Raw genomic sequence first — 21,681 nt, forward strand, 5'->3', positions numbered from 1 at the left:
TCAACAGATGTTTAAGTGGTTGTAACAAGGCTGTAGTGGATTATCTGTGTCAAATGTGTCCACATTTAATTTTGATCGATTCAGTAGTTTTGGCGTGGAATCCAGACACACAGATAGAGTTACCATGAAAAAGAAAAACAAGCATAGTAATATCACAAAATCGTTCTTTTTCGAAAACTTTCTACTTAATAATTATCTACATACTTTGTTACAGTGAAATCTGCCTTATCCAGGATCAAAACTTCAGTGTGAACACATCTTGAATTTCATACTGAAACTGCCAGGTTTCTAAACTATTTCAAATTGCTACCTCGAAGAGAGGGGAGTTGGGAGGTGCAATTTAGTGCACTCAAGTGTACGATTCTGATACATGTCAGGCACTAAACTACGTTCTTGTTAAAATTAGTTTGTAGGTATATTTTAAATCTGTTTGTGAGACTGGAAACATAGGAGCTATGTACAGAAAAGTAATTGTGAACTTATAACTTGTATTATAAATTAATTGTGAGCGATAACGAGTAACAAACGTGAAAGTCCTTTTTTTAAATGCCATCCTCCGAGCCTTTTTTCCCAACTGGGGTCGGCTTCCAGTCTAACCGTATCTGACCTCCTGAACCCAGTTACCAGGGCAACCTCTTGGTTAGACTGGTCTCAGACTTACTGGCTTCTGACTACCCGTTCTTTTTTTTTAATGAACATCATAATATTTGTTTTACTCTCATGCTACATCCACAGTGGGATTCATTCAGTTAGTTTATACAGCCAGTATCTGAAAGAAGTATGATAGCATTTACTTATCAATAAACTATCAACTACCTACACAAACTAACGGTCGACAATTTTGTCAGCAATGTAGGAATAGAAAATGCCAAATAGGGGCAAAATGTAATGTCTCTGTTCCCTCAATTTTGAAGTGAATATCGCCAGTGTAAAGAGGATTTCCGATAGTTTAACGACTCAATTATCCTAAAATGTGAATGGGTTTATTACAGGAAGAAAAGAAGTTTCAGGACTTCTTACAGGATAGCAACTTTACAGCTTTGGGTCTATTACAAAAGAAAAATGACTTCCATACAAGATTAAACCTTGTTCGAATGGTAGAAGGCATAAAATTACACTATAGTTTTTAACCGACGTCATAAAAAGGGGGTTTAGTTTTAATGACAGATTCTATCTTTATCTGTACTGAAATTATAAAACTGAAGAGTTTTTTCACTTTTATACGCTAATCAAGAACTAGGAATCTGGCCCATTTGAAAAAATATTTCAGTGTTAAATAGCCCAATTATCGAGGAAAGAAGGCTAGGAATAACTTTTTGTCTAGAAGCTATGTAATTTAGTACTTTCATAAAATTAGAATGTGTTCAGATGTAAATAAATGTTCTCAAAGTAGGTAATAATTTATTAAGTAGTTTATAATATTTTTACCTAAATAATTTTCTTTCCTTTAATACATCTCTATTTAGTAACCCAGCTAAAACTCTTACTCACCGTTCACAGATATTAGGCTATCCGAATTTACTACACAAGTAAGGATTAACTAAGAAAATGTCCCTTTTCCTTCGTAAAAACCCTTCCCAAAGTAATGGCCCATAAGACTTAAATACCACAAAATATGTAGTGAGCGAAGCCCATAGCGTTTATGGAATGACCGATTAAAATAAAGGTTATGGGCCTGAGACATTGTTATAGCCTTGTTACGTACAGTCGGTAGGAAAAGCTAAAATATATATATATATATATATTTATAAATATATTAATTTTATAAAAGAAAAAAAATATTTTTTGTTTGTTTTTAATGGATGAACTCAAGAACTACTGGACGGATTTTAAAAATTCTTTGAGTATTAAAAAGCTACATTATCTGTGAGTAATATAGGCTATATTTTTTCCCGGTACGGGCAGTACTTTCTACGGGACGCAGGTGAAACCGCGGGGTAACGGCTATACATACACACAGGACATCATTTTGTATTGAGCTTTTCATTTTTAAGATTTTAAATATATTATCTATTTTCTTTCAATTATTATTATTACATTGTATAACAAAATATTGTGATTTCTTAACTATATCAAAATACTTATAAATTAAAAGATATACGAATCTTACAATCCCGTTGAGAGAATTTCTCACTGATACTATAAACCTCGTATATTCGTGTAATTTTCGTTTTCCGAGAAATATGTACTTCCATAACGATACAAAGTAATGTTTTCCGCTCGCCAAATGTAACATAAATTGGAATTCTCAGAATTGTGTGTTTCATTCGTGCTGAAATCAGAAGTGGGTTGTTTTTTAACCAACTTCAAAAAACGGAGGTTCTCTGTTTGGCCTGTATGTAAGTTTGTGCGTGATTTATTTTGATGCGGTTTCATCATAGTAATTGTGGGACTTAGGAGAAGGTTATATATAATAGTATATAATAGTATATAATATTGAAGGCGGGTTTTATATTTTTGTAATTTTTTATTTATTTAATTCTACGTAACGTAAAATATGAAAATGGTTGATTTATCGGTGCTATCAATCAGCAAAGTTTTCTTATTATATTATTTGACTATTTTGATTTTTGTTATAGTTTTACCCTACGGGGAATCGGTTAGTCTACTACCTGTACCGAGATAAAATATAGCTTATGTTACTGAAGAAGAATTAGCTTTACAACAGTGAATGATTTTTTTTATCGGTTCTGTAGTTTCCGAGCCTTTGGGGTATAAATAAACAAACTATAAATCTTTCCTTTATATTACAATAGGAGTAAAGATAAAGATATATTTATTTTGCAAATATGGGTACAAAGTTACAAAGTTCTGCCATACTTTGCCATTCGGCGTGCAAACATTTACAAATTAAAACTGTACTTAAATAAAAACTGAAAATCCTTCTACTTCTGACATTGACTGTACTTTCGTATGTCAGTTAAAAATAATCCCTTCTCGGGTATTTCAACGCGCCCTTTTGGGCTTATAGATTATCAGCATAAAGGCTCATGCGATCTTCATAATTATCTTAGTATCATATAAGAATACAGGCTATTTCCCGCGGCTTCCCTCGCATCTTAGAGACTGTTTAACATACTTAGATAATACCTTTTGCTGTATTATTATGGAGATTTCAATAAAGATGGTTGAATAGGGACTGTTGTAGGGTAATTTACCCTTAAGGGTTTATTTAGGTGTAGCTGTTAATATAGTGATTATAAATAGTGCTGTTTAAAGTTATGGTGGCCTAGTGGTTAAGGACTACCTTACAAGTAAATGTGTGTGGGTTCGATTCCAAGTACCAATGAAAATATTCAGTTATTTTATTTGTCACCTGCCTCTTGTATTTCTGATAGTCCATCACTCAGTCCCAAAAGTCAATGGTAGTCTATGGTAATTTATACTTATATCATAAGTGTGAAAGTTTTTCGAATTTTTGTGCCACGCTTTCATGATTGAACCATAGGACTGAACGGTTTTTAGAATATAATTTATTTCTGTGTAGGTATATAGTTCATTGAGATCTTAATATTAAACACAATCCATCGTACCACAAAAACTTTTAAAGGTCTGTTGAACACTTTTCTAAAAAATGACAGATTATGACGTTGAAATAAGGTCCGTTTTGCAGCCACACTTTTTTTAGACAAGTGTTCAACAGACAGATGTTTAAGTTTTTGTAGTAAGGCTGATTATCATCATATTATCATCGATCTTATTATACCGATATCTTAATAGACAGATCTTAATATTAGAAATAATAATTAATTAAATATTAATTAATTAAATAGAAATAATACCTATAGCTAACACATCCAAACCACACATAAAATATTCAACTTTTTATCCCGATGCTCGACTTACCTACATACATAGTTTCCCCGGTACGCCAGTCACCTAATAATAGTTGTTATCCGTCATTTTACATTGTGTGCAAGAAGTATGAAAATAAATAAGGTAGAAAGTGAAAAAGGGACCACCATTGAAAGTCCCATGTCTGACCATCCGTCTGTCTATCAGTATTATATCTCATGAACCGTAAAAGACAGCCATGTTTTTTTTCAGTTCACTGTGTATTTTTTTGCTTGAAGGGAAAATAAAGATGAGGGTGAATCTTTGCAGGCAAAACTATTTATAGTACATATTTTATGGAGTCTTTTGTATATGAGTTTAGCTAATGGTTGACCGGATTTTTTAACGTAATATTAGAGAGTCTGTTTGTTCCGGATAATCTCTAAAATAGCTTATCTGATTTTAATGGGACTTTCACTGTCAGAAAAGAGTGTCAGGAGAAGAGGAGTATCTTAATTCATATTTTGGTCACGGCATTACGCGAAAATAGCTCGACCGATTCAAAATGATTTTCAGCTGCACCCGGTTAGATTGAAAACCGACCCCAACACAGGTTGGGCAAGGCTAGGCCGATGATAATTCGTTCTTGCCAGAAAAAGATACAAAACCAATAAATAATTTAAGGTATTGGTAAGCTAAATTTTAAAATTAATTAAAAGCCATCTTACCACACAAAGCGAGTAACGCCGCAGGCTAATATTAGTATAATAAAGGCGTCATATAAAACGGTACGCGATCAACATTGTAGGTAATGATGTAACTAGAGTATACGCTAGTGATGTGCTCTGTGAAAAGCGCGACGTTTGATGTCATGACTAGTGATGGGAAAATAAAATCGTAAGGGTCGCGGTAAAATACGGTAAAATATTTTTTACGGTTTTTATTATTTTGGAGCATATTTATTTTATGGTTGGTTGTTATTTTACTTTACGATTTATTACTTAACAATACATATGTTGAATTTTCAATTTTCAAGGATGAATGATAGAAATTAATGTGTATGAGTATTAAAGGGTCAATTCCCACTGAAAGAGCAGCGGCCGGCAGCGGCCGTAAGAGCACGGAAAATGTACGAGAGCGGCGCGGTGCGGCGCGGTGCGGCGCCGCGCGGCGCCGCGCGGCCCGCCGCGCTCGCGCTCAATCCCTTGCAATTACGGCCGCTGCCGGCCGCTGCCGGCCGCTGCTCTTTCAGTGGGAATTGACCCTTAAGAATATTTTAGGTAAATCATAATATTTTGTTTATTTAAAAAATAGAACCAATCTCTTTTCTATTTATACATATAGGTATGTGATCATGGTGATCGTAATTCCGTCTATAAGGAAATGTCTGATATATTTGAACCGAAAGTAATCTGTTATGGCAAAGAGAACCCAAAAATAAACCCAAACAAGGAAAATTATTTTAATTCATTTCCCCATAAGCCTAAAATAAGCACAAGCTTACTCTAAGCTACTAATGTCTATATACCCAAAAAAATACTGAAATAAATGAAAAAATAACTCCGGAAAATTAAAATTACCGCGTTTAATCCCGGGCGTGTCCCCTCCCTAGTGCTACATGTCCCGCGGGGCGCGCCCTGAGGTCAACACTAATTTATTCATTGCTCATTTTCAACTAACTGTCACTGCTTGGCTCTGAAAAATTTGTTACACAGAATCTTTAGAAACTCCTAAAGGAATTTTTGAATTCGTAGACAAAATTAATGCTAAGTTTTTGCTTGTAATAAAATTTAGTTAAGTATAAAGAGAGATTGGATAACTTTGTTTGGGTAATATTTTGTTCGTGAATTTCAAGTGTCCCACTCTTCACATTTTTGAAATATTCAAATTACTTGTGGACGATTAACGTTTGAAAAATTAGTTTTTCTTAAAACAAGGTCAAAACATTTAAAAAATTAATTGATGAGTAATGTGGCTAAACATTTTTATTAAGCTATAATTCTAATTAATAGGCCGCTTTGCAGTTAAACCTAAATGATAAAATCTTACATAGCCGACTACCCAATTTAAATCCACAAACATTTAAAATTAAACCAGTTTCCAAGCCCAATTTTAAAACTACCATTTTTAATTTTAAATTCAAAATCTACCACTCGTTAGGAAAAGTGGAAAAGTTAATTTTAAATTCAGCCAACGCTTGGACGAATGGTAAAATAATAATTTATTACGTGTATTATTTTTAAATTTTGTAAAGCTATGAATATCTCTTCATTTCACTGGCTATATTTAAATGAGACTATTTGCAGGCTGACTATATTTTGCATTTACCTAGCGTAGGTTTATATTTTCAATTTGGTCATATTTTTTTTGGCCTGTAGTTTTATAAGCTGTGTTGTTTTATATTCTTTGGGTCTACTACTTTATTTTTATTTAATATTAGTATTTATTACGTATGGAAAACATACAGAAAATAAGCTATCTACTACGACTAGATTGATTGTTCAATTTTTCTGTTTATCTCATGAACTGTGTACTAAAACTGTCAAATAAATAAGTTAATCACATTAATTGCGGTAATATCATACTGAAGTAAGATTTGTATTAAAAAAACACTATTTCGTAAGATTAACATTGAAAATGGGCTAAAAAATATTTCCTTTTTATAATTTTCTCATAATAAAGTAAAGTATGACCCTATATCAGTAGATATCTATTTCATAAAAAATATACAAAAAAATTACAATGATCTAAAAATATATGTGTGTATTTATTATAGAGCTAATACATTATTCTCAATAATAAGATAAAAATAATCTTTTCTAAGAATAAAGTGCCTTAAAACCCATTTTCGTGAAAGTCCCTTTCTTTTACAATACACAACCTATTTATAATGTATTTTTAACACACGTCAACGGAATAAATTCAACCCTCAAATGCTAAAAGGGATTATATCTATCTCAAGGGATGATGCCTTTTGTAAGTCAACGATATGGAGGATTATAATAGGCTTAAATATTTATTTATTCTATGTGTATAAATATGGAGTAAATCTTTTTATTTATAATATCATTGGAGTAAATGGGTTTTGACAAAAGTTTTTGAGTATTGCGAAAGTATTTTATTATTGAAAGAAAATTTAAATTCTGGAATATTGGTCTAGTCTGGGGGCTATAATATTTATACTGACTGCAGTTTTACATAATAGCTACCTATTATATTTTTGAAATAAAAGGAAAACCAAATATTGTGTAATATTTGTGCATTCCAAAACAGTTATTAGTTCCGAAACCAAATAAACTGCATTTATTATACTGCAAAATATATTTTTTTTTCATAACCCTTTAAGACACACCAGGCGTACGTCGTCTCATTCGTCTGATTTCAGTAACCTATCTATTCTTTAACAGAGTTATTAATTTTATCCCGCTGGTATAGATGGATTCTAAAGCAAAATCACTGGTACTCAGCTGAATCCGGTTATACTGGAAGCCGACCCCAACATAGTTGGGAAAAAGGGTCGGAGAATGATGGTAAAGGTGGATTCTTATCTTGAAAAGGAAATCCACATAATAGATACATTATTGAACTCGGCAGATAGAAAACAAAAGCATTTCTTATTTAAATTCTAACGTATTTTCTCTTTTGTTTCAGTTTGCTCAATCTTCGGCGTCACATCGGAAACAGCTGATTATGACAACAGACCCAAAATGGCCGACACAGACTATGATATAAATATAAAAAACAATTGGACCAATAAACTAAGTCATAAAATTAATTACAACGAAAACCTAGACGAGGTTAAGGCTAATAATAATAATTTTGACGAAATATATGAAGAAGATGAATTACAAGAAAGAAATTTAGAACTACATAGAAGTTATATTAGAGAAATGATGGGTAATAGAGTAGAAGAAATGAGACATTTTGATGAAAGTAGAGAAGTTAAGAGTAGAACGAGAAGAGAAGATAAGGACCCAAGATGTGCATCATTTGAGTATGATGATAAGGAGAAGATTGTAACTCATCCGCACTCTAAGAATGCTGGGTCTAATTACTATTATAATAACACTGATTGTGTTACTAAAATTAATGGTAAGTTGCTCTCTATTTTATTAGTCTTTAATCATCACATTATGACTTCCCACCTATTTAATATAGCAAAGGTAATCACTTATCCAAGATTGGCATCGAAATGACTAAATCGTTAACTGACTGCGTCGCAATAACTCAAAAACAAATCAAAAAGTCTTAATTGCATAGTGCCTAAAGTCTGCAAAATGACTCGCTTTTAATCCACATCTAATAATGTCTAAGTGATAAAGTCGCAAAATGGCATACATTTTTGTGCGTGCCTGAACAGAGTTAAGAAATACGAGCGTTGCTATGCGTAAAGTCCACTAATTTGAAAGCGATGTAACCTTGCTCAAACGCATTACAATCGAAATATAATGAATAGATAACAAACTATAGTAATTTCCATACCCTTTAACAATACAAACTATCCCACTCAGCCTAATATTCCCTTCCCACTTATTCATTACCCATCTAACCCCATGCGTGTCCACGGGACATAATATACGTTCGTCTCCATGGGGCTTAACCCTTCACTCAGTGTGCCACATACAACTGCGGCGACTGTCTTAAGCCAGCTGGATATGTGGTCCGGGTTTGTAAATGAGACCCAGAATTTTGGCGTGTGGTTATGAATTAAAGAATTGTAATTTTTGTGAAAGACATGAAAATGAATAAAATAAGTGTTAAAAATTATTTAGCTCTAAGTTTCTCAAAAAGCATTGCTAAAGGATTAATCCTTTTTTGGCTACTTTGGTGTTTAAAGTTAACTTTAAACCGTCAATTTCATTATTCAAATTCAAATAATGTATTTTAGACTTATTCAGTCCATAGAGTGTTAGTAGTACAGTAACTTAAAAACTACCTATTTAATAGTTTATGTAAGTACATAGAACACAGACGAGAAGAAATAATTAGAACAAATAGTACAAAGGAACAGCTTATTTCACTTAAAAACTATGTTAGCGACAAAGAAAAAAATATGCATAACAAGAAACTTAAGTCTATAAAATAAAACGATTATATCTGACGATTATTCTCCATCAAAGTCTAATATATCAAAGTTAACACTTTTGAACCTGCCAAATTTTTGACCCTCATTTTTACTACGTTTTACAAAAAATAATAATTACTTATAATTATATTTACTTATAATCTGTCTAATTGTGTACATAGTAGATACAATTCGCACGCATTAATAAATAATTAATTTCTAATTACATAAGATAATGCAGTAACACTCAATAGATATCAATTACTGATTATTTTGCTTGTAATTCTACTGTAATATCATTTCCAATAACTGTCATATAAGTAGCATTTTCACAATGATATTAGTTCAATGGAACAATCAATTTATGGCCCTTATAACAAGATCAGAAGAATTATTATGACTCGTATGAAAAATAAGAAGGTCTTATTTCTTGACGTTATTTCAAGACACAACAAAAAAACGGGCCAAGTGCGAGTCGGACTCGCGCACGAAGGGTTTCGTACCATTATTTATAAAACTAAAATATGGGATTTTTTTCCCAAAACATTTATTTAATTCTAGTATTTTTTGTTATAGCGGCAACAAAAATATATCTTCTGTGAAAATTTCAGCTCTCTAACTATCACGGTTCATGAGATACAGCCTGGAGACAGACGGACGGACGTACACAGGAGCGAAAACAATAGGGTCCCGTTTTACCCTTTAGATACGGAACCCTAAAAATGAGGGTTATGAAATTAATACGCATCAGTCATTTAATATTTTAGACTAATAAGGATGATTAGGACATTATGAGGACATTCTAATGTTTACGTTACAATGAGAAATAGTTAGGGTTTCATATGAGGTGGACGAGGTGGTGTCTAATGCCCGGGTTCCTATTACAACAACTAAAGTTTCGTCTAGCTTACGGTTGGTTACTTACAGACAATTTCTTCGTCAAAAGTAAAAATTAAAATTAGTTTTTTCTATTAGTTTTGCTGTTACTTTAGCCTTGAAAAAACGAATTTGACCATTACTTTTACTTTATGATATTACTTTGGCTTTTACTTTTGATGAAGAAACTGGCTGTAAACGTTTATCCTATGAACCTTATATCAAAAACTTACAAACGTAGTATAGAATAATATAGAACGTAGTAGAAACGGGACATAATTTTTTTCTTCTTTGTTTCAGCTACTTCAATAGACCAAGTAATAGTTCTCACGTTTGTAGACGTTTTTCGCATAGAATATCATCCGGAATGCGCCTACGACTTTTTAGAGGTAAGTCAAACAAATACACTTTTTGAATCTTTGTCCATCATTGAAATGGCTTATTACTTTAATATGATCTGTAACTTAACCTTTATTGAAAAATATTTTACCTAAAAATGTACACTTGTTTGCAATAAATATTTCACAATAACAAATTAATTTTAGGCTAGACCCCTATATTATAAATCAGAAATAATACTACGTCGAGCCGTTTTTTCACGACAAAAAAAAACTAAAAACTTCCTCTCTGACAAATATTTTGCTTAAATTCGCATCAAAACAGTTGCAATCGGCAGCTCGTTTCCAAAACGTACATTTACCCTAAAGGTTTAAGATAGAGAAGGGTCTAAAGATTCTCTAAAGAAGGGTCTACGTCCATATTTATTCCTATGTATATTCTTCTCCGCAGATCCGAGATGGTTACTATGCTTACGCCGACCTGCTAGGCAGGTTCTGCGGCCAGGCGTTCCCCAGGACGTTGAAAACAAAAGGTCCTAACGCCTGGTTGAAGTTCCATTCTGACGACACTATAGAATACGAGGGGTTTAAGATTAATGTCGAATTTAAAACTGCTCCAAGTTGTAAGTATTTTCTGACTAGCTTTTGCTCGCGACTTCGTTCGCGTGGAATAGTGACTTTCAGCAAATTTTTGGTTTGACCAATAGATGACGCTATATGTCCGGAATAAATTTTACTTTTTATTTTTTTGGTAGAAATACTATACTATGTCCTTTGTCAAGTTCCTAACTGTGTCTGTACCAAATTTCACATAAATCGGTTCAGTAGTTTAGGCGTGAAAAAAAGATGGACAGAAAGAAAGACAGACAGAGTTACTTTCACATTTATAATATTATCATCATCATCATCATCAGCCTTTTTACTGTCCCGATGCTTGGTAAAATTGAGTGTTAATCACCACGCTCGCTCACAGATTGGCGATTTCCGATTTGAAAGTTCAAGTTTCCTCAATGTTGTTTTTCTTCACCTTCAATTAGTCATTGGTGTCCGAGATAGAGTTAAAAGTACTTACATACATATAACTTAAAAAGTCAAAAGACAGCCTTTATAAAAGATTCTTCATGTCACAAAAATTAATCATTAAGATTGCGAACTTTGCCATTACATCATCATCATCATCTATCCAACATTTACCCTATATTGAGGTAAACACCAGTACGTCGATTCTATAAAATTCAGACAACTACTCGCATTTCACTTCGCTGTTCAAAACGTTCTTAAAGTCATCTCATACTTTATCTGTCAAAATCTCGAGTTTAATTTAGTTCAACTCGCAAACGCGCTCGCAAGAGTAGCGCTAGTGTAGTAACTCACGGCGGATTCAGATGCGAAGTTTAGAGTGAAGTCTTATAGAATCACACTGCAGTATTTTACAAGGAGCAACTGCCTCTTTATTCCAGTAACCCGGGCAACGAACCATCTCTTAATAAGATAATAAAGTAAGCCACTTAATAACTTCTATGAATATTTTCAGATCACATACCACAATCATGCTACAAAACTTTCGAAAACGTCAAATATGGTATCATAGACACTAAGAAGATAGATGCTCATTGTACAAGTAACTCAAATCACGCGCTTGATGTGATGTGGACTATTATAGTTCCTGAGAATATGAAGGTAAGTCATTGAGAACCCTAAAATAGAGCACCTACCAATTTAGGTTATTATTTCATACTAGCTGACCCAACAAACTTCGTATCGTTTAAACCTTCCCTAGACGTCTACAAACATTTTAAAACCAAAGTAAGCCAAATCGGTCCCGCTATTCTAGAGTTTTAGTGAGAATAACGATTATCATCATCATCTTCCGAGCCTTTTTCCCAATCATGTTGGGGTCGGCTTCCAGTCTAACCGGATTCAGCTGAGTACCAGTGCTTTACAAGAAGCGACTGCCTATCTGACCTCCTCAACCCAGTTACCCGGGCAACCCGATACCCCTTGGTTAGACTGGTGTCAGACTTACTGGCTTCTGACTACCCGTAACGACTGCCAAGGATGTTCAATGACAGCCGGGACCTACAGTTTAACGTGCCATCCGAAACACAGCCAATGGTATCTAAGATATACTTAGAAAGTACATACAAACTTAGAAACTGAGAATAACGATTAGCAATTCATTTTTACACATAAGAAGATATACCTGTTACGAGTGCTTATAAGACGTCAATTACAAAAGACATCATTTCATAAGAACTTGTGATTGGTCTACATAAGATAAAAACTTTTAACTTAAGCTGTTTTATGTCAAGTTGATCGCCATAAATAACGAGCAAGTACTTTATTTTTCAAGAAGAATCTAATAGCACGAGGAGACATAATCATTCAATATTCTACTTCCATTTCATATATTCCATTGGTAACTAAACTAAACTTTCATTCTTATGTTTCAGATATACCTTAACTTTACTCATTATACTCTAGACAAGCCTAATGAGTGTAACAAGAATATTATACAAGTCTTTGAGACGGTTCACCAGGAGATGGACACCAAGTAAGTCATCTGCCTAGCCTTTTCCCAACTATATTGACGTCCTCTTCCAGTATAATTAGAAGCAGCCAACTTTTCCACAAGGAGCTACTGCCTATCTGACCTCCTCAACCCAGTTAACTGAGCACCCTGGTACCACATGGTAAGACTGGTTATCAGACATTCTAGTCTCTTAACCTACCTGTTACGACTGCAAAAATGTGCACTACATTTCATTTCATCATGCTTCAATCAGTAAGGAAGTGTATGGTAAGGCACATATCACGACGATCGGGTAGTTTTAGTGATGGTGTATACATAATTTGCATGATAACAATTCTTGAACACCGACATTCATGAGCAATGTCAAAAACATTTAGAAAAAAGTCGTTCAAATGAATAATTGTATTATTTTCCCCAGTCTAGCAGAATACTGCGGCTCCGTAGCCAACTCAGTGACGACGAAAGACGGCAACGTGATGTATGTGAGGATGTTCGTCGCTAAGGACGCTCAAGAGGAAACCAAGTTTATAGCCACCTTCAACGCGTACAGAACACTAGGGTCTGGTACTGATGGTAGGTATCAATAAATAATTTAATTTTATGTCAAGCAAAAAAAACATTTACACTATTTTCCACACGTTCACATAGCGAGCAAACATTATATGCCCAACAAATTATTTTAGGAAAAACAGTGAAACTTTGTTTCATATAACATAAAAAATTACCAGTTTTAGATGGAGTAACTGCCTATCTGACCTCCTCAACCCACATAATTCAGCAACCCAATCCCTTGGTGGAACTGGTTGTCAGTCTTTCTGGCTTTGACTACCCGTAACTTTACGGGTAGGTTACGAGTGCCAAAGATGATCAAATTACAGCCGAGACCCACAAACTTAACGAGCCTTCTGAACACACAATACAATAGACAAACACACAAGTAAAAAAAAAAATCTTAATTACAATTTATTTATTTTCAGATAAGTGCACAGATGAAGAGTTTGATTGCGAAGATAACACTTGTATAGATTTGCATCTGAAATGCGATAATTTGGCTCACTGTCGGTTGAAAGCTGATGAAGACCCTGCAAAATGCGATGTAAGTATCTAATTGACTATAACCTACCATTTGGCTGCAAAGTCTTTTTTTGTAATTGTCCACAGAAAGAAAGCTGGCGCTGATCTACTAGTGCTATCGCGACTGGTCTTTTCTGGTAACGGTTACATAAAGCAAGCAGATTGAAGCAACGTGAAGCTAATGTTAGCGAATGGTCCAGCGCCTATGAGTGCTGGTGTATTGATCCTAGCTACCAGCTTTCTTTCTATATACAGCCTATATTGGGGTCGACTTCCACATCGACTGAGTATCACTGTTTTACATAAAGCGGTCTGCAAACCTAACAGATGTGTTGCAGAAGAGTTTGTTGCAGCACTTCTTTTTCCCAACAAAAACATGAAATAGCTGACAGCTTTTTGGGGCTGTTTTATTTATTTTTGATTACCAACAAAGTGCTTATAACCCTTAATTTCTTTACAGACGAAAACAGAATCAACGATCAACCAGCCTCACATATTGATGATCTTAATTATTTTCTCGCTAATCCTGTCAGGCATGACATTTGTCTTCATCTTCAAGTGCATACGAAAACTGTACCAGGATCATAAGATTATCAAGGTTAGTAAATAATAGTTGGCCAATTATTTCATGTTCAGTACACAAACTTACACATGTTAACATCTTATGTAACACCATATTTCTTGCAAATAAATGAAATTATATATAACTGCTTCTCGTAGTCAAATGTTGATAGTGGAGACAAAGACTATGCTATGTCCTTCTCCCGGGTCTAAGCTACCTTCTCTCTATTTATCAGCTTAATCGGTAAAGCCGTTCCTGTCATGGCGTTACCGAGGGTTATATTGATTCATTTTTACATAATTATATAGATTTCCCAATTCCTTCAAATACAAAAAACATCAGCGGTTAGGTACCTAATTATCTATCTTCGTCAGGACCTATACTTAAAATCAAAAGTGCCAATTTTGTCATGACGACGTCTATCGGCCTAAATCTGAGATCTCGTAAATGAGTAATTACCTTTTCTGACGTTTATGAGTTAGGCCCCGAAAACTTTTTCAATATTAAAACTTTTAGCCAAAATATTCGTTGCTTAGTGTCACATTTAGACCGACACTACGTATTTTCACCAGGAACATATAAGACAGTCATGTGAAGATCGCCTGGATAATCTGGTAGAGAGTCGTCTGACCCTGGACCCCAAGAGGCTGCAGAGAGACAGTGAGCCTCGTGTGAGTTTGGAGAGAGAGAACCACAATAACGAAATGGTGAAGAAACAGAGAAGTTTTTCGTCGAAACATAAGGTTAGTTCTTGTTGTATGAAATTAACGCTTTTGGGCTTAATATAACCAGCCCTACATACATAGATATTAATACTTTTGTGCTGGCGTACGGTAGACTCGATCGTTACTTTACCTGATTAATGAAACATTACGGCAATGATGATGACGATGATGATATTGATGTCGATATTGGTGTCGAATATTATGATGATATCACTACCATTAATTAGGGTAAGGGCAGGGGGGAACTATGATGATCCCCACAGTCAACCGTTCTTATTCATGCCATGTTCAAATGAAAATAAACACGGTCATTATTTCACAGCAATCAAGCATAGAATCCGACTACCAAGAAACCCATTTAGACCTCGACGAAGAAATCTGGAGAAGAGAAGTGGACAGCATGCCGATAGAAGAAGATATCAGAATCGAACGTAATGGAAGAACGAGACGCAGTGACTTGAGCAAAAAAGAAGAATCTATGAGAAGTAGAACGAAAGAGAGTGACGATAGCAGAGAGAAGAAGGAACTTAAAGAACATAAGAGAGAGATAAGAGATGTTTCTGTTGGGGCTCCTGATACTAAAGAGTCTGGTTGTCAGACTAGAGAGAGTTTGTTCCAAACGGATCCTCCGCCGAGTTCCGATGGTGAGTCTATGACATTTTTTTCTCCTTACTCCTGTTTGAAATCAATGCAGATTTTCAGAGGAGTGTCAAACATTTCTATTAGGGTATTTCGTTATACTTGTCATAAAAAACATAAGTTTACTTTTACATGGGGGCAAGAAAAACTGAACAGTAGCTCATTTATTTTTCTGACGTAACTCGTCAACTCATTCATTCTTCTATTTAGAGAATCCGCACACTGCAAACTTTGAGTCAGCTGATAGTTTGTTTAGGATCATAGTCAGTATGAAGATGAATATAAGACCTATTAAAAATGTGACTGAGTTCTCTAAGATTTTATTAAAAAATACAGCGTTTCCTACTATCGGGCCAATTTTAGGCCGACTGTCAAAGTTAGCGAACGCCTATGGACATGGGGCCGATTCCTTCATAAGATTCCTTGCACATGCCTAACCTATCAGAATTCTAGTCAAACCAAGAGAAATAGCTTGTTCAATTCGACCGACAACCAAAATTACCATTTAAACCCAGAATACTATTACAAGCGTAATTGCTTCAACTATGATAATTTTAGGGACTTCCAAACGACCCATAACATGTCGCTAGGACCTCTGTGAGACAACATGGTGACAATTATTAGATACCCTCAATGGATATGGATGCTGTTTAATTATATGGGAATCAAGATGGTTTCAAGCTTGGATTGGAACTTAGCTTTATAGGAGATGACTTGTGTCTTGTAGATTTAGCGTTTATATTTATTTTTGGCCTGATATTTTGGGTTCCATACCCAAAGCGTAAAACGGGGCCTTATAAGACTTAGCTATCCGTCGAAAACCAGATTAAGAATCTCATGAACCGTTATAGATAGATTCTTGAAATTACTACAGATGATTTATTTCTGCTGCCGCTAAAGTGGAACAAAATATATTTTGTGCAGGCACCCGTATAAAAGTAGCCTTCCTTGTTAAAGGGAATATCTTAAACTGTTACATTTCTAAGATTAACGCGTTCAAAAAACAAATTCTTCAGCTTTATAATATTAGCAAAGATTCAATCTACTTGCCAATACTTTGGATTGCACATCAAATATCAAACTATTGGGCCAGTCTGTTAGGTTAGGCCTGTTTGAAAAGGACTCAACCAATAAAAGGACCATACTTTTCTCGTAATATTGCTACTTTACAACTTGAGTTTATTTGACTATCGAAAGTACACTTAAGAATAGTAATTCAAGTCAGGTAGTAAAATCGAATAGGGCACGTTGAAGTGTTTGAAGAAATAAAATATTCTAATCATTACTTTTCCAAATTATGTAATTTAAAAATAAGTTTTTTTGTTACGCTTTCTTACTATAGAGCACTTTCATACTAGCGAATATTACGCGCAGACGCTCATTTAATTCGTAAGGGCGTTGTTGTGCGTAGATGCTCGACAGAAAACAATTTACAACTACTACTACTGTCAGGTCAAGCGATGACGCCTTGAACTACGCAACAAATTTTTTGTTGCTGTAAATGTGTGGCGCTTAACAAAAACGAACGGAGAAATACGCTAGTGTGAAAACATTACGGCTGGTTAGATTGAGATGTAATTTGGCATTTAAAGACCCTAAAGACGGAGATACTTATAGGCCAAGAAAAGCAAAATCTTTCGTTAATAATTACAAAATTATTAAATCACAAATTCAATCAAACTTTTTCACAATTATTACAAGATATTTACAAGTATCATTAATTTGGTTTCAAATAAATTGGATGATTTTAGAAGTGGTCCTTAATTATTGCCGCTAGAATTTCATTACTTTTTTAATATAACCCCTTAGTGAGGTTACCATGGCGAATAGAATGTCTAGCAGAGATGTCATATCGCAAAACCTCTTAAGAAAGTAGCGCGCCAAAATGCAGGTGTTCGGGGGACGAGGAACGTTACTAGCTCCACTCTTACACGCCTTCTATGGAACTCGCCGATTACTTTCAAAATAAAATCACCACTCAATCAAGAAAAATCTTTGACAGATTGGTTTTGATTTGTCAGGTAACCCAAACGGCATGTTAGTTCTAGTAACTGATCACGCCTACCGTCCGTTGCTTGACCTACAAGAAGGTGCCTGACCTACCTTCCTTATGGCGTCTCCGCTATCTTTCCTTTCTCCGTGGAGGTTACGAAAGCAACATGGCGGATATTACCCGCCAATCGCCATATTGGAATTCCAAAGCAATCGTTTTTTCTTTGAGTGGTTAATTGAAAAGAAAATAAAACGGAATAGATGTTTGATAAAGGTTGGGATTACTGTTTTTGTTGTAATTAATTCTTAGAATTTGTTCTTGTTGTAGTTTCTAGAAACATGTGTTGCGAGCAATTAATGTAGTTTTTCTTTTGTGCGAATACAAAAAATACACGATTTAGGTACTATGTGCTACTTTCTGCAAGCCCCGATGCTCGGGCTAGATGACTAATGAGAAATAATAGCTATCTACCTGTCTATTAGAATATAATTATTATTGTCATAGGAACCTAGATAAAGTTTCATTTCATATTATCATAGTCAAAAGTGTGATAATTGAATTGAGCTCCTGAAATAATAATGTCCACATATAAAAATATACCTACTTAAAGGATTAATTTTTGACCAGTATTCAATTTTCTTTGTTTTTCATACAATTTCCAAGCTCAGAAAAACTAAATCATTTTATTTTTTATTTTATGTAATTTACTATAAAATTCATTCTTGCAAAGTGACCCTATTCTGAAAAACTTCATCCATGACCAATCTCCCACAGGTTCAGGCACCAACAGCCGAGGGTTCTCCACGTTCGGCTACTCCGGCGCCACCATTGTCAGGCCTTCGCCCCCGATCACCAACACCTCAGAGATCACCATAGAACTGCTCAAGCAGATACCTCCTCAGGAGATTAAACGTAAGTTTTGTATTACTAAGTTATTTTTTCAGCTGCTTAGTATAAAACAAAGATTGCCTACATTATGTATAAACTTTGGAATAAATAAAAAAAATAATGGATGCTTGTGTAGGTATTAATATGTACCTAGTTTTAGTATATCACCGGCTCGGAAACGAAAGACTTCCGTACGTTGACCCCGACTCAAAAGGCAACGTTCCAGCGTGCGAGCAATGTATATTAACATGGCTATGCACGTATATTAACGCGTTTGTAACAGATACGTAGGTCAACGTACTAAATTCTTTCGTTTCCGCGCTATTAATATTTGTTTTAAGTGATTGATGAAAAAAAATTGTTTATTACTCAAATGTAGTGTCGATAAATTATGAAGTTTGAATGAGATCCAATTGAGTATGGAGAAGATTATAGTACTCAGGTGAAACCGCATGAAATTAATATAACTTAAAAGGGATAAATTCCTTAAAGATACGAATCTTAGCCAAAAACAGCTAGTATTTATCCAACCCAGTATTATTTATTCTATAAATTTTAACAGGAGTAGCGTAGGGCTTGATAACATTCAGAGTAAAGTTTTAATAGGCCCTAAACAAAATTCCCCGAGCCTTTGAGGAGCTCTCGGTTTTAAAGTTACGTATACAAATCGGTTATCCAATTTCATCTCAAGTTATTTTATTAACGAGAAGAAACGTGATATTTAATCTTAAGGTTTAAGTTAAGTAGTCATCTAGATTCTGTTATATTTAAGTAAGAAAATGTTTAGGATCTTAAGAGCTCTGATTAATTTTATTTTTTGAAATCATAACTGTCAGTTTGAGATTGAAATCATTTTTTGAAACTAAAATATTTTACGTCTTTAATATACAATGTGTCCCGGGGATAAGTGACCGCCCGAAATTTTTTGAATATTTGTACAAAATTAAGGATAATTTCATTTATATTTTTGAAAAAAATCATTAAAAAAAATTTATCGTCAGGCCTGTTAATAACAGGCTTTGCTCTTTTTTTTCAAATTTCAACTGACTGTATTTTTGCATTTGTTTGAAATAGCAGCAAACATTGTTGTGAGCTATTGTAGGAAATATCATGTAGTTTATTAATAAATTAAAAGAAAGTGATATTATTGGGGCATTTATTGGACTTATTTTGAAAAAACTGAAAAAAAGGCGTTATTTTCTTTGAATTTTTATTTTCTTTTTTTTCTAATAAATGTTTTATTACATTTTTGTTATGTTTGATAATTTTAATTGATAAACTATGATGTCGGCTAGTCAATAAAGAAAAAATAATTTAAAAGATGTAAAAACTTAGGAAATATCTTAAAAAAACTGCAGCACGTCACAGTATTTACTAAAAATCATTAAAAAAAAACCAAAGGCGGTAAGTCCCAAATATAAAGGAAATTATCCTTAATTTTGTACAAATATTCAAAAAATTTCGGGCGGTCACTTATCCCCGGGACACATTGTATAAGAATTATTTTCGCTTGTTAAATATATACCTTACTAGTCTAACCAATTGGTATTGGGTTGCCTGGGTATCTGGGTTGAGGGGGTCAGATAGGGCAGTCGTTTCTTGTAAAGCTCTGGTACTCAGCTGCATCCTGTTAGACTGGAAGCCGACCCCAACATAGTTGGGAAAAAAGGCTCAGAGGATGATGATGTTAAATATGTACCTTTATATAAAAATTGGAAAAGAAAACAAATTAATTTTGACGTCATTGAATTATTTTAAGCATAAATCAACGAACCCCGAAGTTTTTGTTTTAACAAGCCTTTGAATGCCCAATTAATGTTCATAAAACTTTTCCTCGTTTTACTTTCATTGTTATTAATTAAACTAACGGGGCCTCGTGGTTTTACCCCGCGTTTTTCCTCGATAAATATTCTATATTCGGGTAACATTGTCATTCGTAAGATCAGCACAATCAAACGATCTTTGAGCTTTATAATGTCACTGTTCGTGTATTATAACTATACAATTTTGAAATTAGCCACCTTCTGTTCACATTTTATTATTATTGTGAAGTCTGAATAATAGCAAATTCGAACCAATCAAAGCTTCTCGACAATATCTGTACGAACATGCAACAGTCAAATACGTAGCTAAAATAAGTATTTACTGTTTAATTTTTTTTACAGAAAAGAAAATCCCCGACCGTCGCCCAATCAGTACCGAGACCACCCGATCAGCTCCCGACGTCATCATAGTCTCCAAGCCGATTCGCTGAGGGTGACCTTTGGGGCCCCCGCCGTGGGCTCCAACACCCCCCGACTCCTGGTACCCCCTGGAGCCCAGACTCCGGCCCGAGGGGTCCTACCATCCCCACACATGTCACCTCGACACGTTTTCAAAAAGCATGTCATTTGACAACACCTGTGATGGGTACTACAGTAAATATTTTGACGAGAGACCGAAGTTGATATACGATTATTGTTTGAAAAGTGATTTAGATTATAAAAGGTCGCAGACTTTGCCTAGGAATTTGGGTTCTAGTGTGGATTATAGGGGGAAAGTTTACCCTCAACGCAGTGTGTGTTTTTACGGTTTGGATGACGAAGAGGAGACATGTCATCGGCCAAGAAAGACGTTTGTGGTGACAGCTGACATTGAACCCCATAGATAACGATTGTGAAAACTTTTTTAGCATTTTTTAAATAGATAATAAAATAAAATAAAATGTTTTTTTTTCTGGTTTGCGGTTAAATGAATTGTTGTTGTTGTTTATGGTTTTGAAATAGGATAAGTATTGGAATGGATTTTGTGGTTTTGAATTATGTAATTGTGTAAATTTATTTTTTGTTTGAATTTGGATCGCCATTGGCACTATGGTTTTTTTTTACAGTTGGCCGCAAAGAACGGTCCTGTATTTATTTATTTTGATTTTTAAATAGAGTAGGTATGTATGTTATAAATTAAAGCAAATGTTATTTGTTAATAAACAATAACTTTTATTTTATCAAAAAGTGAACTATACCAAACGCACATAAAATAATATAAATATGTATATTTTAAAAAAACTGCTGAAATAATGTAAATATATATTTAAAACGAAACTGCCATTTTTATTGTTAGTAGATTTCATTCAAATGTGGAAATACTACGAAAGCAATATATTATTTTGTCACCCATCCACCGAAAAAACGTGTTTTAGCTTCTGATCGGTCGACGCTTTCGGCTGTAACTTAGC

At 34.3% G+C, this 21,681-nt stretch overlaps 1 protein-coding gene across 1 annotated transcript in view; it reads left to right on the forward strand.

Annotated features, from left to right (window-relative positions):
* The window catches only part of Neto (Neuropilin and tolloid-like), a 191,477-nt gene extending 170,060 nt beyond the window's left edge, over positions 1–21,417 (forward strand). Inside the window, exons 4-15 of the mRNA XM_064041446.1 lie at positions 7,426–7,866; positions 10,016–10,104; positions 10,505–10,676; positions 11,588–11,733; positions 12,507–12,607; positions 13,005–13,159; positions 13,564–13,682; positions 14,121–14,258; positions 14,795–14,965; positions 15,270–15,591; positions 18,354–18,491; positions 20,633–21,417. Coding sequence (XP_063897516.1) covers positions 7,426–7,866; positions 10,016–10,104; positions 10,505–10,676; positions 11,588–11,733; positions 12,507–12,607; positions 13,005–13,159; positions 13,564–13,682; positions 14,121–14,258; positions 14,795–14,965; positions 15,270–15,591; positions 18,354–18,491; positions 20,633–20,721 — 2,081 coding nt within the window. The 3' untranslated portion in view covers positions 20,722–21,417. The remainder of the gene's footprint in view (positions 1–7,425; positions 7,867–10,015; positions 10,105–10,504; positions 10,677–11,587; positions 11,734–12,506; positions 12,608–13,004; positions 13,160–13,563; positions 13,683–14,120; positions 14,259–14,794; positions 14,966–15,269; positions 15,592–18,353; positions 18,492–20,632) is intronic.
* The last annotated feature ends 264 nt before the right edge of the window (positions 21,418–21,681 follow it).

Source organism: Helicoverpa armigera, chromosome 25 (assembly GCF_030705265.1).
Source record: "Helicoverpa armigera isolate CAAS_96S chromosome 25, ASM3070526v1, whole genome shotgun sequence".
NCBI lineage: Eukaryota > Metazoa > Arthropoda > Insecta > Lepidoptera > Noctuidae > Helicoverpa > Helicoverpa armigera.